The 16,366-nt window shown below is 37.7% G+C and overlaps 1 protein-coding gene across 1 annotated transcript in view; it reads right to left on the reverse strand.

Annotated features, from left to right (window-relative positions):
* Positions 1–7,410: 7,410 nt before the first annotated feature.
* LOC126469671 (transmembrane protein 127-like) overlaps positions 7,411–16,366 on the reverse strand; it is a 33,393-nt gene continuing 24,437 nt past the window's right edge. The window contains exons 4-5 of the mRNA XM_050096823.1: positions 15,498–15,632; positions 7,411–11,249 (exon numbers count right to left, since the gene is read on the reverse strand). Coding sequence (XP_049952780.1) covers positions 11,071–11,249; positions 15,498–15,632 — 314 coding nt within the window. The 3' untranslated portion in view covers positions 7,411–11,070. The remainder of the gene's footprint in view (positions 11,250–15,497; positions 15,633–16,366) is intronic.

Here is a 16,366-nt window from a genome sequence, read left to right on the forward strand (position 1 = left end):
TCAAGAGAAAGCAAGACAGAAAAGAAGATAACTGTTATTACAGGTATTGAGCAAAGACTTAGCATCTTGCAATATATCAGTCATTTAAAATCAACCCATGACAAGAGAAACACCTCAATAGCCTCGTCATGAAAAGAAGATTCTTTCAATTTTTTACAATACTGTCATCTTCAAATTTGCTTCCAACAACTACATTATATTAACTTACAAATTTCACTTCTTCCTTCCTATCTTCAAACACACCTTCATAGCAAGGCTTTTTCTTCATGGTAATCACCTGCTCATCATTTCCAAATGCATTCTCTTCCTCTCCCTTGTCACTCATTTTGGCAAACATTCAGTCACATTTGTATTGCAAAAACACTTTACTTTCAAACCATTTCTACACCAGCCACTGCTGTCATTGAAATCTGTTGCTTTTACGAATCATAAAACACCACATCAGCTTGTTTGTATATCTGCTACAAAATTCCACATCAGGCTGGTATGTTTATGACAGCTGGCTCTGTACTGCTAGTTCCTCATTTGTGGCTGTCCCAAATGGTGTCAATGATGACATCGGGCAGTTTTACTTTCTCTTTGATCAAAGTCCTCTCCATCTAATGGCACCAACTTCTGTCCATATTTCAAATAATATAATTTGCACTGTCCCAGATATTTATTTATCTTTGCACTAACCTAGTTTAAACGTAATTTTATTTCATTTATGTCACACAAAAAACATATTTGTTGTGAAAACAGTGTGAGAGTGCTAATGATCCTACAACGTCAAAATGGATGTGGCATAGTTGATGCTTCAGGATTCTGACTTGTCCAGGAGGGGGTGGGGCATGTTGTCCTACCTTACTCCTCTGACACGGGACACATGCCTGTGTCCAAGCATGACAGTCGTTTTTTATTCCTGGCCAAATGAAACATTCAGTGAACAGTTTTGTGGTAGCTTTGATACCAGGGTGGACCAGTCCATGCAGGGATACAAGAATCATCTGATGTAGAGAGGCAAGCATGACCAGGCAGATCATGTCTGTTGAGGTGTTGCTAACAATGAGTGTGAGGAGGCAATGCTCAAGCATTAAAGAGTACTTTGTATCTGTCAACATTTTGGCTAGTGTAACAACTAGTTCACACTCAAAGAAGTCGAAATAATATTTACATGGGCCAAACGGTCCTCAACAACATTATTGGACCTGTGTATACACCATACAGTCATGGAGTGCTGGCAGATGAGGTCAATATGTTGGAACCATCAAGGAGGAATGTCCTTTCCAGTGTTGCGGATGGTGTCAGCCAGCAGGCAGTGGTCTATAAAGATGATTAATTCATGTCCCTCAAAATCATCACAGAAGTGTTTAATTGGCTTGGAGACTGCGAGAAGTTCACAGTCAAACGTTGACCACTTGCACTGAGAGGGAAGAAGCTTCTTAAAAAGAACAACAAAGCCTCGGTTGCATCACAAAGATGCTGCTGCAATACTGTGCCAATCAATGTGTTGCTCGTCTGTAGTAATTGATAAGTGAGCATCAGGCACCAACTGAGCCATTGTGAGAGTTTGATCACATCATCTCTCCAAAGCACCCTCCTAGTGCTTCATGTGTTCTTACCAATGAAGGCATTGATGAAGGGGGGATTGGATAGAGGCAGTTTGTGGGAGGTGGTGGTGATAGAAATTTATGATACTGAAGAATCTAAGAAGTACACATTAATCTATAGGTAAAGGTAGGTTGCAAAAGGCAGACATTAAATGAAATGTTATAGCTCAGGAAGGTGGCACTGTTTGTGCGTCACGTGTGACTTATTTGTGACTGATTTTGACACCATTGTGGTGCAGCCATCGTTACAGTGCAGCATCACCTGGACCTGTGACAGTGCTGTTCATGTTCCTCAATGGTAGATTGAAAAAATCAAAATGTCATCAAGGTAAGCATATGTGAATGGGTTGAACAAGCAAGAAACAATAATGGTCTGCCACATTTGGGTCACATTTTTGAGACTGTGAGGCATGAAGTAGTACTCGTAGAGCCCGAAGGAGGTACTAGTGTGGCTTGTGGAATGTTGTCGGTGAACATAGGTATTCAGTGGTAAGCCTTGTGGCAGTCCACGACAGTAAACACCTGTGCATAATTAAGTCACTGTGTGAAGTGTTGCATGTGATTGATTGGGTAGTTATCTATGATAGTTTGAGATTTCAGGACCTGGTAATCCCTACACAAATGAAATGAGCCATCTTTCTTCTGGACAACTTAACATATTTCCCCTGTTTATGTACTCAGTACATTATCTTCATTATTTATGAAGAGATTTCCATCAGAAATGCTTTTTCTGTACAGATCACAAATTTCTCAAGCCAAATGCACAAGTAGGAGATACTGAACATGAATGTTTCTTTGTTCTCCGTTAAGATTGTGTTATAATGTTATATGGTTCATGTAATAAAACTATCTGCCTGCATGTACAGTTCATATGGTATAGTGCATTTAGTTGTTTCCCAAATTCATAAAAAAAAACCAAAGATGATGTAACTTACCAAACGAATACGTTGGGATGCTGATAGACACAAAAACAAACACAAACACACACACAAAATTCAAGCTTTCGCAACCAACGGTTGCTTCATCAGGAAAGAGGGAAGGAGAGGGAAAGACGAAAGGATGTGGGTTTTAAGGGAGAGGGTAAGGAGTCATTCCAATCCGGGGAGCGGAAAGACTTACCTTAGAGGTGTTTGTGTGTCTATCGACATGCCAGCGCTTCGGTTGGTTTTAGATATATTTTTACCATGTGGAATGTTTCCCTCTGTTTTTGTGTGTGTGTGTGTGTGTGTGTGTGTGTGTGTGTGTGTGTGTGTGTGTGTGTTTATCAAAATAAAGTGATTGTTCTTAAAACCACAATTTGTTTACAGTTCTGCAAGTAGTGGATGTTAAAAGATACTTAATAATAAAGGAAGATGACAAAAAAGACCAAAATACTGACTTCAGTCTACAGAAATTGTTTCATGCTGGGAACTTGTAAAGTGGCTCCTGCATTCAACAATTACAGAGAACACCAGAATGCAGATATTGAGATGATAAGTGACTGCTGAATAGAAAATCAACTGAAATTGTTCAACAGAGAAAAATAATCTGGAGTAGATGAGATACCTGTAATTCTCTTCAGAGAGTGCATGGAAAAACTTGATTCTCATCTAACAGCAATTTTTCATAGTGGAGTAACAAAGGATCAAATGATTGGAAAAAAAAGTGCAGGTCATTACCATTTTTAAGAATGGTCATCAAGACAGTTGTTCATAATTATAGGCCATTATTGCTGAAGTAAATCTGTAGCACAATCATGAAATATGATGAATATTTATGCATTATGACATTTTTGGAAAATTAAAATCTCCACTCTACCAATTAATGTAATTCCTAAACCAGAGACCTTGGAGAACACAGCTCACTCTGTTAGCCTATAAAATAGAGAGAGCTTTTTTTTTAATAATAATTATTAAAATAAGAGGCAGCGCCCAGGATTATGGTATGTTTGTTGACCTTTGCAAGGAATTGAGTACAGTTCCACACTGTCTTTTTGTGAACAAAATAAGAGCTTCCAAGTTTTGGACCAGATTTGCAATTCAATTCAGAACTTCCTACCAGTTAGAACTCGACAAGTAGTTTTTAACGAGATGAAATTGACAGATGTAACAAGACATCCTGTGAAACATTACTAAATGCCTTCTCTAACAATTACTTAGAACAGATAGTTCGGAACCCCACTTATGGTGAAAATACATTAGATCTAAAGGCAACAAACAGACATGACCCTTAGAGTCTGTCCACATCAAAACTGGTATCTGTGACCATGACGTGCTTGAGGTAACAATGATTACCAAAGTACAACAAGGAACTAAAACAAGTAGAAATACATATATGTTTAGTAAATTAGATAGAAAAAAGCAGTAGTGCCATGCCTCAATGAGTACCTTGAAACTTTCAGCACAGGGGAGGAAGTGTGGCTCAAATTTTAAAAGAACAATTGCCTGTGCAGTCGGTAGATATGTACCCAGTAGAACAGTTCATAATGGGACAAACCCTCCATGCTAAACAGTCACTATACAGAAACTTCTAAAGAAACAGAGACTACTGCATAATAGGTGTAAAATAAAGCATAGGGCTACAGACAGATGTCGAATGAATTGTGTTTGGCTATCAAGAGAGCAATGTGTTAAGCCTTCAGTGACTAACACAGCAAAATATTGTCAACGAATATTTCACAAAACCTAAAGAAATTCTGGTCATATGTAAAGGCTGTTAGTGGCACCAACGTTAGCGTCCATTCACTCACTGTTTAGACAGGGACTGAAACTGAGGGTAGTAAAGCAAATGTAGAAATGGTTGACTGTGTTTTCAAGTGTTCCCTTACAAGGGAAAACGCAGGAGAATTGCCCCAATTTAGTGTCAGTTGCATTGAGAAACAGTAAAAACCATTAAAATTGAATACATCTGAATTTGTGGCTGAGTTAGTGTCTCTTTAGCTATAATCTATCGTAGATCCCTCGAACAAAAAACCACGTCCAGTAGTCGGAAGCAGCATAGGTCACTCCCATTTACAAGAAGACTACTAGAAATTATCCAATATCTCTGACATCACATTGTGGTTGAATTTTAGATATATTCTCAATTAAAATATAATTAGGTACCTCAAACAAAATGACCTCCTACATGCCATCCAGCATGGGTTCCAAAAACATTGATCACGTCAAACCTGACTCTCACTTTTTTTCACGGGTAGATGCAGTATTTCCTGATTTTTGAAAAGCATTGGCCTCAGTACCACATCTACGCTTATTATCAAAGTACCACATCTACGCTTATTATCAAACATATGATCATAGGGGGAATGAAGCAAAATCTGCAACTGGACTGAGGGTTGTTTGATCGGGAGGATGCAGCGTGCTATCTTGGTTGGAGAGTCGTTATCAGATGTAGAAGTAACTTCAGGAGAGCCCCAGGGAAGTGTGTTGGGATCCTCCCTGTTCGTGTTGTATATTAATGACCTTATGGACAACACTGATGGTAACCTCAAACTTTTTGCAGACAGTACAGTTATCTATAATGAAGTACCATCTGGAAGAAACTGCATAAATATTCAGTCATGCATTTTCCAAAATGAAAAGACATAGTACCCTAAGACTATAATATCGGTGAGTTGCGGCTGAAATTGGCAAACTCATACAAATAACATATGATATGAAATGATCACATAGGCTCAGTCATGGGTACAGCAGGTGGTAGCCTTTGGTTTATTGGTACAATACTGGACATATACGGTCAGTCTTTAAAGGAAATTGCTTACAAAACACTCATACGACCCATCCTAGAATATTGCTCAATGAATGGGACCTGTACAAAATATGACTAACAGGGGCTATTGAATGTACACAGAGGAGGGTAGCACAAATGGCCACATGTATGTTTTATCTATGGGAAAAAGTCACAGAGATGCTGAAGAAACTGAACTGGCAGGCTCTAGTAGATAGATGAAAACTATCCCAAGAAAGACTACTTACAAATTTTCAAGGATTGGCTTTAGATGAGAGGAATAGACTACAAACCCCTCTGCATCATTTTCACAAGGAGTGTGAGGACAAGACCGATTACAGTGCGCGCGCACACACACACACACACACACACACACACACACACACACACACACATTTAAACAATCTTCTTTCCCATGCTCCATATGTGAACGGTATGGGGAAAGAGGCCTAATAACTGGTAAAATGGGATGTACCCCTTGCTATACTCTTCACAGTGATTTGCCGAGTGCAAATGTAGATGTAAAATTAATTTCAGGAATACACCAAGGGAGCATTACATGACCATTACTGTTTACGATATGTGTAAATGGTCTAGTGGGTAACATTTGGAGTTACACTAGGCTCTTAACAGATGATGCTGTTATCTGTAAGAAGGTTGCAGCATCAGAAGACTGTAGCAAATTGCACCAAGGCCCATGGGAGATCAACATTTGGTGCAGAGAATGGCAGTTGATGCTGAATGTAAATAAATATACTGTGTTCCACACAAATAGACAAAGAGACCAAGTACTGTACCATTACATTAATGGCAAAACATCACTGGAATCAGTAACAACCATCAAACACCATGGCGTAGCCATCCAAAATAAGTTATAAGTGCAATGACCACAAAATTAATTGCAAGAAAAGCAGTGGCCAGGCTGAAATTCATTTCAAGAGTATTAAAGAAAACATTTGTAAGACCATTTCCTATGTATGGCTTATGAGGCTAGATACAGAAGACCCATAAAAGAATGGCACAGTTTGTTAAGAGATTGTTTAGCAAGCACAAGAATGTTACAAAGACGCTCAGTAAACCCCAGTGGCAGATGCCACAAGAGAGGCACTACAGATTTACGTTTGTAATCCCGAAAGTGAACGTTTCAAGAAGAGTCAGGGAACATGTTATTTCTTGACACACATCTCACAAAATGACCGTGATCAGAAAACTGGAAATTAAAGAGTTCATACGGAGGTTTGTCAATAGTCATTTTTCTCATGCATGATTTGCGAATGGAACAGGGAAGTGGGGGAATGATAGTACTACCAGAATTACCCACCAAAATCAGTGCAATGTGACTTTCACAGAGTGGTTGTATATCTGTTGCCCTATGTTTATTGCAAATCATGACCTGGCTCACTTCCAGGAATTTTCTCACCCCAAAATGAGTGCTGCAATATGTCTGACCTGTAAACGGAGTTTTGTAAGGACCTACTGCCTTAATCACTTTCTCTGCACTGGGAGTGGTTGTACAACACCATAGCCCAATCCTCCTGTATGGCCAGATTTTATCAAGGAAAGTAAGACTTGCTTTTCCCTTGCTGCCATGTGAGATTTGATTCATTACCTATTTTATACAGGGTATAAATTTTAGAAACTTCTCCAAAAAATTGTTTACAAAGGTGTGACTGTTGAAATCATCAGAGAACTTATAGTTTTTGTTACATACATCCAAGTCGATATTGCTTTTTCTGTTAGAGTTTCCTACAATTTTGTATCCATCAGGGGTAGATCTCAGCCTTTTATTTGGTATTTAGTTATTAAGACTGATGAAAGAATTTTTAGCTGAAATTATTAGTACAAACACATTTTGTATTTCAAAATAATTCCATCTGCAAGTAGAATATGCCCCGTTTTTCGCCTAACATGGAATTCTCAACTAATAAGCAGAACAAATAATTTGGTATACGAGTGCATTCATCATCTTGCATAACCTCATGTTCTTTATTTTTACATTTCCTATGGATTTCACTTTTTTGGCGCTTTGATATTTATGTGCAATTTCTGCTGATATTTTACAGATAAGGAGACAATGCCGGCGGGGTTTGGATACTCATTAGAGGAAAAAACCTCATGAGGAAAATATTTTGTAATATTTAATGATACATTGCATAAAATATGTACAAGACATTTTCAAAAATATAATTCAGATAAAATATTTTCTGGCTCAACAACTTTACAGGATGGATGTTGCAGAGGTAAATATTACTTCAATAAATGTTAATGGTAGCAGTAACAATGTTTACAACACATAAATGTCTCTTTAAAAAACAGTGTTGTCTGGACTGTACAACGGAGAACAAACACTAAAAATAACAACACTAGCTATACTGTAACATCAATAACACAACAGTTAACGAATGCTCAGTGGCAAAGGGCACCCTTACATATTACAGGCAATTTTTATAACATTAATAAAAAACATTATGTTCACAAATGATCATCTTCCTCCTAAAATGCAACACACCATTACAGGTATAGAATGTCCAGGCAATTATAAACATTGTACAAGTCAAGGGTTTAACTATTGCAGAATTCGAGAGACTACTTTAGGCAACTCTGTACCTCTACATACATTGTTTGAAGAGTGGCTGCAGAAATATTATGATACTGTACAAAATTTACAAAAATGCAGTCCATGCAAAAGCAATCAATGAATCTTTAAGGAAAAATACAACAATAAAACAATTTATCACCATGATATCACAGGCAAGAAGTTTAATAACAGGCCAGATACAAAATAATACTGAATAATAAGCAAAATACATTAACAGATTTTGTTATTAAATCATACTCAAAGGAATTAATTATATGGCACTTACAAAACAGAATTTCAACAATATTTTTCTTTCCCAGCTGCAGAAATGTGGATATATGCAAAGTATATCATTACTTTATTCCAGTAAAGAATAATAATGCATTGCAGACAATTTAACACCTCTAGCAAAATGATATTTTATTTCAGTTCAGATTTAGCAATAACAAATTTTTATGATGTACCAATAAATTGTTAATGGTAGTAACATAAGCAGTGTGTTCACTTTCCAGCCACTGGATTGAAAATAATTGGAGCTGAGCTGTGTAACACAAGTTTAAAAACACATTTAATTTCGCACAATTGTAATTTTACTTAATTTATTATCAGTACAAAGACAGAGAACACCAAAAGAAAGGTATACGCAGAGCCCACAGTGAAGGAAAAGATTTAGAAATCCTGTATCATGCATGTCAGTATCTTCTACTTCCTGTTCTCCATTGTTAATCTGATAAAGGAAGTTCAGAAAATTGCAGCAACTTCGGATTCAATCTCTCACACCCCCCCACCCCCTTTCTCCATCCTGTTCTGCTCCAGTTTGAAAAGCAGATGCCTTTGTCAAAAAAATTATTGTTGTTCATGATTTTATTTGAATAACTATACACAACACAAAATTGAACATAATGTGAAATGTGCTGTAATTAACATTGTCTCATTTCAAATACATTGAAGGCTGAAGGGATTATTATACTGGAGATGACAAACTCTTGTCTTGCTCTGATTTGAGAATCATCTGACTTGAACAGTTCAAGATGGCTCATAGTTTAATATCAAATCTGAACCATTAACTAACTTTTTTAATTCACTCAAAGTATTGCCAGATGAAAACTTGATGCAATCTAACAGGACAGAAAAAGACAATTTAACACCCAAAGAGCCACTTGTGGTACCCAACATATTTTCACAACTATTGAACCATCATTGTCCCTTTTTATACAAATTTTCAAAGAAATTCTGCAATACACTATAAACTTTCTCAAAGGCAGATGATTGAAATTTTTGTTTGGAAACTTGACACTATTGGAGATGACAAGTTTCACTAAAAATCACCACATGGAATGGAAAAATATACACTAAGTCAGATGAATCAGAAACACTGCAGCAAAACATAACACAGAAATTACCGCATGTCTGGCCTGCATGAAACAGAACATAAATATTTAGCACAAGAAATTGTACAATCACTAAAACTCTTTATCACCACTGTATGTCACTTAGCAAGGGCAACAAATTATTTTCATCCATTAACTGACATTTTACCCTGCAATAAGTGTACAGTTAGTAGGGAAGTAACACAGTTATAGAGTTGGTGAAAGAAAATGGTAAATATACCAATAATCAACTGCATTATTATCAAGGATCAATTTCAAATCATCATTCTGACTATCTTCTGACAAGTTAATGGCTAACTCCTGTCCAACCCAGTTAAGTATGTGCCTGGAGTTACAACAGTGTTATTTCAAATTTAGTGTTGCAGCACAGCAAGTACAGTCAGTTTTGTTAAACAAATCAAACTGTTTGCAGGCTGCAAGATAAGGTGCAAAACAACACGAATAGAATAGTTCATTTTAGTCTTACTGTGACTAATAATATATGGCATTTTGTCATTAAATTATTGTCTTCTGTATTCCCAAGATGACTATGCCCCTTATCCATTTGTAATCCTAAAAAATGATGATGATATTTGAAGTGAAAGGTTCTAGTTACTCCTCTATTCACTATCTGTGCCGAGTACCGAAACAACTCCCTCTCACTGATACCAGATACCACACCACGAAATGAACCGCACTGTGAATGCGAATTAATCATAATTCTTAATGCATAAAGAACTGCAGGGGGCAAGAGACTATAAAGTGTCCCAAACAAAACAAAAATTTAGGGATATCTCTCATACAAACTATCTTTTAGTCAACCACTTTTTGTTATTTTTCTCTAAGCCACAGTATACGACTCTCCATGCGTACATGCACACACACCTAGGCATAGATTTATAGATATAAAACTCCACTTAAAACCTGCAACTTCTGTTTCCTGTGTTTCGTTAAAACTATGTTTCACCTCATCCATCAATTCTGTTCACACAGTAGAAAGCAGAAATTTCTCTGAGCCCACGTTATTCACAATGATCTATAACCTCTAATATTCCAAATTTTACACTTTCAGAATTGTTGTTATAAAACAAGTAGAGGTTTGAACTTTGTTTTACCGTATTCCTGAGATATAATAATCAAACAAGCCTGTGGTGCCTCATTTCATTTATCATTATTGTACCATCAATGTATACCTATTCTTAAAACCACTGATAAACTGTTTAGTTCCCACATAACATTCATGTAATAGTTTATTTATTATGTAATCAAGCACATTGTATTTAAACATGTCTAAAAATAAAAATAAATCAACCACTTTTGTGCTGGAGATCATACACAAAGGACACATATAGATACTCAAAAATTTTCTTAAAATAGAATTCAGTAAGAAATTTGTTAAAGAAATGTACAGATGCAGCTAGTGCAATGAAATGCAGTCTCTTCTCTTAGACATACACCTACTAAAACTTAATCTAAGCACATATTTAACAAAAAAAGTAATAACAGTTAATGGTGATATGCACAAGGATGAGTTGCATTTAGATAAAAATATGCAGTGATTTACAATGGAATACAAGCAAGTATATGTTTTTGTACACTGAGATCCGTGTACTGTTTGTAATGGAAAAGCTTTTTGAAAAAAAAAAAAAATAATAATAACAACAAAATTTCACATAACATTCAACAAAGCTATTCTCCTACAACATTTAACGACCAAGTCACTGTAAGTACTACACGCATACGCACATATGGTTTAGGACTATTTAATGAACTACATAAAATATAAAGCAAGTATCACAGGATGTTTTAAGGACTGTTCCACATCAACTTATGGAGAGTACGGTGGTGGAGGTGGGATGCTTTCTAGTGGAGTGCCCCTGCCCCACCCTCCAACTGAGAATGTTTCCAGCCCATCCCAATCGCCAAAGATTCTCTGACGCTCTGCGTCTTCATTTGGCGAGTAATACTGGAGGAGATTACTTGCTGTTGCAAATACTGCAACCACACCTTAAACAATTAGAACAGATAAATCAATAAACTGGGAGCTTTTGTTATAAAATTAGTTGCATGCTACATCAGAATGGAATAAAAATACATAAAGTACATTAAGTTCAAACTGTCTCTTAATTCCATGCCTGAGAGGTAAAAAAGCCTAAGTTCAATTTCCTCATTTTCACCTTAGTCATATTTGTAACTCCCACACATGATTTCATTCTTGTATGAAGGGCAGCAGTTGTGTTACAGTTCCACCCAATTTAGGCTGTACCTGAATCAGTCCTGGACTGGAACAAGTGAAGCAGTTTCTGAATTATAAAAATGGTCATAAGCTGAAACTGTGAAAAGGATGCCCCTTTACCTCTCGGGTATGGAATTAAATTTCACATGGCAGAGACATGGAAAGACCCAATGAAATATCCAAGAACGGAAATAAAAATTACATTTTCAGTAGTAAAGAAATGTTCCAAGGCATTTTAATCATGCTTAAAAAACATCAATCATCATCATCATCATCATCATCTAAGACTGATTATGCCTTTCAGCATTCAGTCTGGAGCACAGTCCCCTTATAAAATTCCTCCATGATCCCCTATCAGTGCTAACATTGGTGCCTCTTCTGATGTTAAGCCTATTACTTCAAAATCATTCTTAACCACATCCAGGTACCTTCTCCTTGGTCTACCCCAAGTCCTCCTACCCTCTACTGCTGAACCCATGAGTCTCTTGGGTAACCTTGCTTCTTCCATGCATGTAACATGACCCCACCATCTAAGCCTGTTCGCCCTGACTGATACATCTACAGTGTTCGTTCCCAGTTTTTCTTTGATTTCCTCATTGTGGACACCCTCCAGTCATTGTTCCCATCTACTAGTAGCTGCAGTCATCCTAGCTACTTTCATACCCGTAACCTGAATCCACCATGCTTTCGCACCCATACAACAAAGTTGGTCAAAGATTGAACGGTGCACAGATAACTTGGTGTTGCAGAAGAGAGTAGATCGTAGTTGAGCCCTCACTGCATTAGCTTTGTTACACCTCGCTTCCAGTTCTTTCACTATGTTGCCATCCTGTGAGAATATGCATCCTAAGTACTTGAAACCGTCCACCTGTTCTAACTCTGTTCCTCCTATTTGGCACTCAATCCGTTTATATCTCTTTCCCACTGACATTACTTTCGTTTTGGAGATGCTAATCTTCATACCATAGTCCTTACATTTCTGATCTAGCTCTGAAATATTACTTTGCAAACTTTCAATCGAATCTGCCATCACAATTAAGTCATCCGCATATGCGAGACTGCTTATTTTGTGTGCTTATTTTGTGTTCACATATCTTAATCTCACCCAGCCAGTCTATTGTTTTCAACAAATGATCCATAAATAATATGAACAACAGTGGAGACAGGTTGCAGCCTTGTCTTACCCCTGAAACTACTCTGAACCATGAACTCAATTTACCATCAACTCTAACTGCTGCCCGACTATCCATGTGAAGACCTTTAATTGCTCGCAACAGTTTGCTTCCTATTCCATAATCTCGTAGAACAAACAATAACTTCCTCCTAGGAACCCGGTCATATGCCTTTTCTAGATCTATAAAGCATAGATACAATTTCCTGTTCCACTCTTAACACTTCTCCATTATTTGCCGTAAGCTTAAGATCTGGTCCTGACAACCTCTAAGAGGCCTAAACCCACACTGATTTTCATCCAATTGGTCCTCAACTAATATTCCCACTTTCCTTTCAACAATACCTGAGAAGATTTTAGCCACAACACTGATTAAAGAGATACCTCTGCAGTTGCTACGATCTTTTCTGTTTCCATGTTTAAAGATTGGTGTGATTACTGCTTTCATCCAGTCTGATGGAACCTGTCCCGACTCCCACGCCATTTCAATTATCCTGTGCAGCCATTTAAGACCTGACATTCCACTGTATTTGATGAGTTCCGACTTAATTTCATCCACCCCAGCCGCTTTATTGCACTGCAATCTATTGACCATTTTCTCCACTTCCTCAAATGTGATACTATTTCAGTCATCATTCATATCCCATTGTACCTCGAAATATGAAACATTACTGATCGTATTTTCACCTACATTGAGCAACTCTTCAAAATATTCACTCCATCTGCCCAAGGCATCAACAGGATTCACCAGCAGTTTTCCTGACCTGTCCAAAATACTTGTCATTTCCTTCTTACCTCCCTTTCAAAGACTGCTAATTATTCCAAAGTCTTCCCAAGATTTCTTCTTGGATGCTGCAATTATCTGTTTGGCTTTGTTTCTTTCTTCAACATAACTTTCTCTGTCTACCTGAGTTCTAGTATGTAGCCATTTCTGATACACCTTCTTTTTCCTTTTACAGGCTGCCTTGACTGTGTCAGTCCACCAAGCTGTTTGCTTCATCCTACCTTTACACACTACTGTTCCAAGACATTCTTTAGCCACTTCTAGTACTGTGTCCCTGTACCTTGTCCATTCCTTTTCCAATGACTGTAACTGACAACATTCAACTAACTGGTACCTTTCTGAGATCACTGTTATGTACTTGTGCCTGATTTCCTTATCCTGAAGTTTCTCCAGTCTTATCCTCCTACATATGGATCTGACCTCCTGCACTCTCGGCCTCACAATACCAATTTCACTGCAGATTAAATAGTGATGAGTGTCATCAAAAAATCCCCTGAATACACGTGTCCCTCACAGCCTTCCTGAATTCCTGATCTGTTATTATATAGTCAATGACAGTTCTGGTTCCCCTGCCTTCCCAAGTATATCAATGAATGTTCTTATGTTAAAAAAAGGAGTTTGTGATTACTAAGCCCATACTGGCACAGAAATCCAAGAGTTGTTTCCCGTTCCTGTTGGTCTCCATATCCTTTCTAAATTTACCCATAACCTTTTCATACCCTTCTGTTCGATTTCCAATCCTGGCATTAAAATCACCCGTGAGCAGAACACTGTCCTTGTCCTTTACTCTAACAACTACATCACTGAGTGTGTCATAAAAACTATCCATCTTATCTTGATCTGTCCCTTAACGATGTGAATATACTGACAATCCTAATTTTCTTGCTAGACACTGTCAAATCTATCCACATCAGTCGTTCGTTTACTTGCCTTATTGCAACTATGCTGGGTTCCATTTCTTTCCTCATGTAAAGTCCTACACCCCATTGTGCTATTCCTACTTTGACTCCTGACAGGTAGACATTGTATTCTCACATTTCCTCTTCTTTCTCACCCCTTACCCAAATGTCACTAACAGCTAAAACGTCCAACCCCAACTTATTTGCAGCCTCTGAGAGCTCTACCTTCTTCCCAGAGTAGCCCCCATTGATATTAATAGCTCTCCATCTCGTTACCATTTGTTTGCCGAGTCGTATCTTAGGAGTGCCTCGTTTGTCAATTAGAGGAGGGACTCTGTCACCTTCAAAGGTCCGAGGCATTTTGCTCTGATCGTTGCCAGCATCATATTTAAAGTACCACGGAACCAGGTTGCTAGCCTTACTTGCCCTGCGTCCCATTGAGTTGTACCCCTAACGGTTGAGGGAGTATCTGGTGGTTTTGGTAGTCTTTGCCGTCTCAGCACAAAGGTGACCACAACTCAGAATATGTCCAGATGCCGAGCCTTATTCCAAAGTCACTGGTATCCCGACTGTCAGGACCACTTACTTGGCCATTCATATGTTGCCCATAGTTCATGAACTAGGGCATGACAACAGAAACCCACACCATGAACCACATCGACCTTAATTATAAAATTGTTATGGTACCTCCATAAGTGAATGGAACTCAAAGAGAATTTAGTCAGATGTCCGACCATGATGCATTTCTAAAACTTCACATTGTGCACAGAGGTATTCCATTCTTTTATACATATTATCTTCAGATGCTTGATCAGTCCCCACATTTTATTTTGCAAAAGCACTAAAGTCATTTAATACTTCAGGAGTAATTTGTTTAAAAACATGCCCACCTGCTAACCTGTACAGCTCTCACCCATAGTATACAGGATGCAGAGTGCTGATCAGGAAGTGGAGCTAATAAGAGATACTGACACTGTTTCAGGTGCCAGTGTGATTTGTTTAGATTCTTTTACAAGGCTATGATGAAGACAGTATATACAGCAGAGATACAGCTTGTGTTTCAAAATTATAACAGGTTTGCATTTGAATAGGTTATTAACACAAGAGCATAAGTTTTTAACTGTAATACATAATTAAAAATTAACATAAATGAAAAATATGTTACCTGCTGCTGTGATGGTGTAACAACCATACTCGTAAGCAACTTTCACTTCCCTTTCCGGGTTGGAATTTTGAATTACTCTCTGCAGTAACGTTGTGATATAATAGCACAGTCCAATAATGGCAACTACACAAATAACTGGAAAGAGAGGGGGAGAGAGCAAGTATGAGAGCACAAACTTTACAAAAAGTCACTTGCACATATGGCCAACTAATGAGACATGTTTAGAAAGTAAGAGTAATGTGATCATAATGGGATGTGGTTTTTTGTTTTTTTTTTTTTTAAGGTTGGCAAACTGAGTGGTAGGGGGGGGGGGGGGCGGCGGCACTGACCAGAGCAAGCATCGCAGGTATATGGTAATATGTAAAATCACAAATTCATGTAAAATCATGTTGTACATCCCATTTGCATGAAAGATGTCAGTACGAAATCCAACAAAGTGCAAGCCACATGCTGTGATCTGCTTTTTACTCATGGAAGGAATAACACCTACCAAAATTTTTTCACGAATCAAAACAGTTTACGGCAAAGGTGTTATGTACAGAAAGAGTGTGTTTAAGAGGTGTAGGGAGTTTAGTGGAGGCAGAACAAATGTTCATAACAGAGGGGTGGAAGACCATCAATTTTCGCTGATGAATTGGTAGGGGAAAAAACAAATAAAATAAAATAAAATAAATAAAACTGTTCATGAAGACCCTGATCGGCAGAGGATGAAATTTCTGTGATGTTTCCACAACTATTCACAATTCTTTTAAGTAAGACACTTACAGAAAAACTGACTTACTGGAAACTGCCCAAGATGGATCCCAAAACAGCTGACAGAATAGCACAAGAAAATTCAGGTCAATAGCAACCACAAGTTTTTTGAGAAA

Source organism: Schistocerca serialis, chromosome 1, assembly GCF_023864345.2.
Source record: "Schistocerca serialis cubense isolate TAMUIC-IGC-003099 chromosome 1, iqSchSeri2.2, whole genome shotgun sequence".
Taxonomy (NCBI): domain Eukaryota; kingdom Metazoa; phylum Arthropoda; class Insecta; order Orthoptera; family Acrididae; genus Schistocerca; species Schistocerca serialis.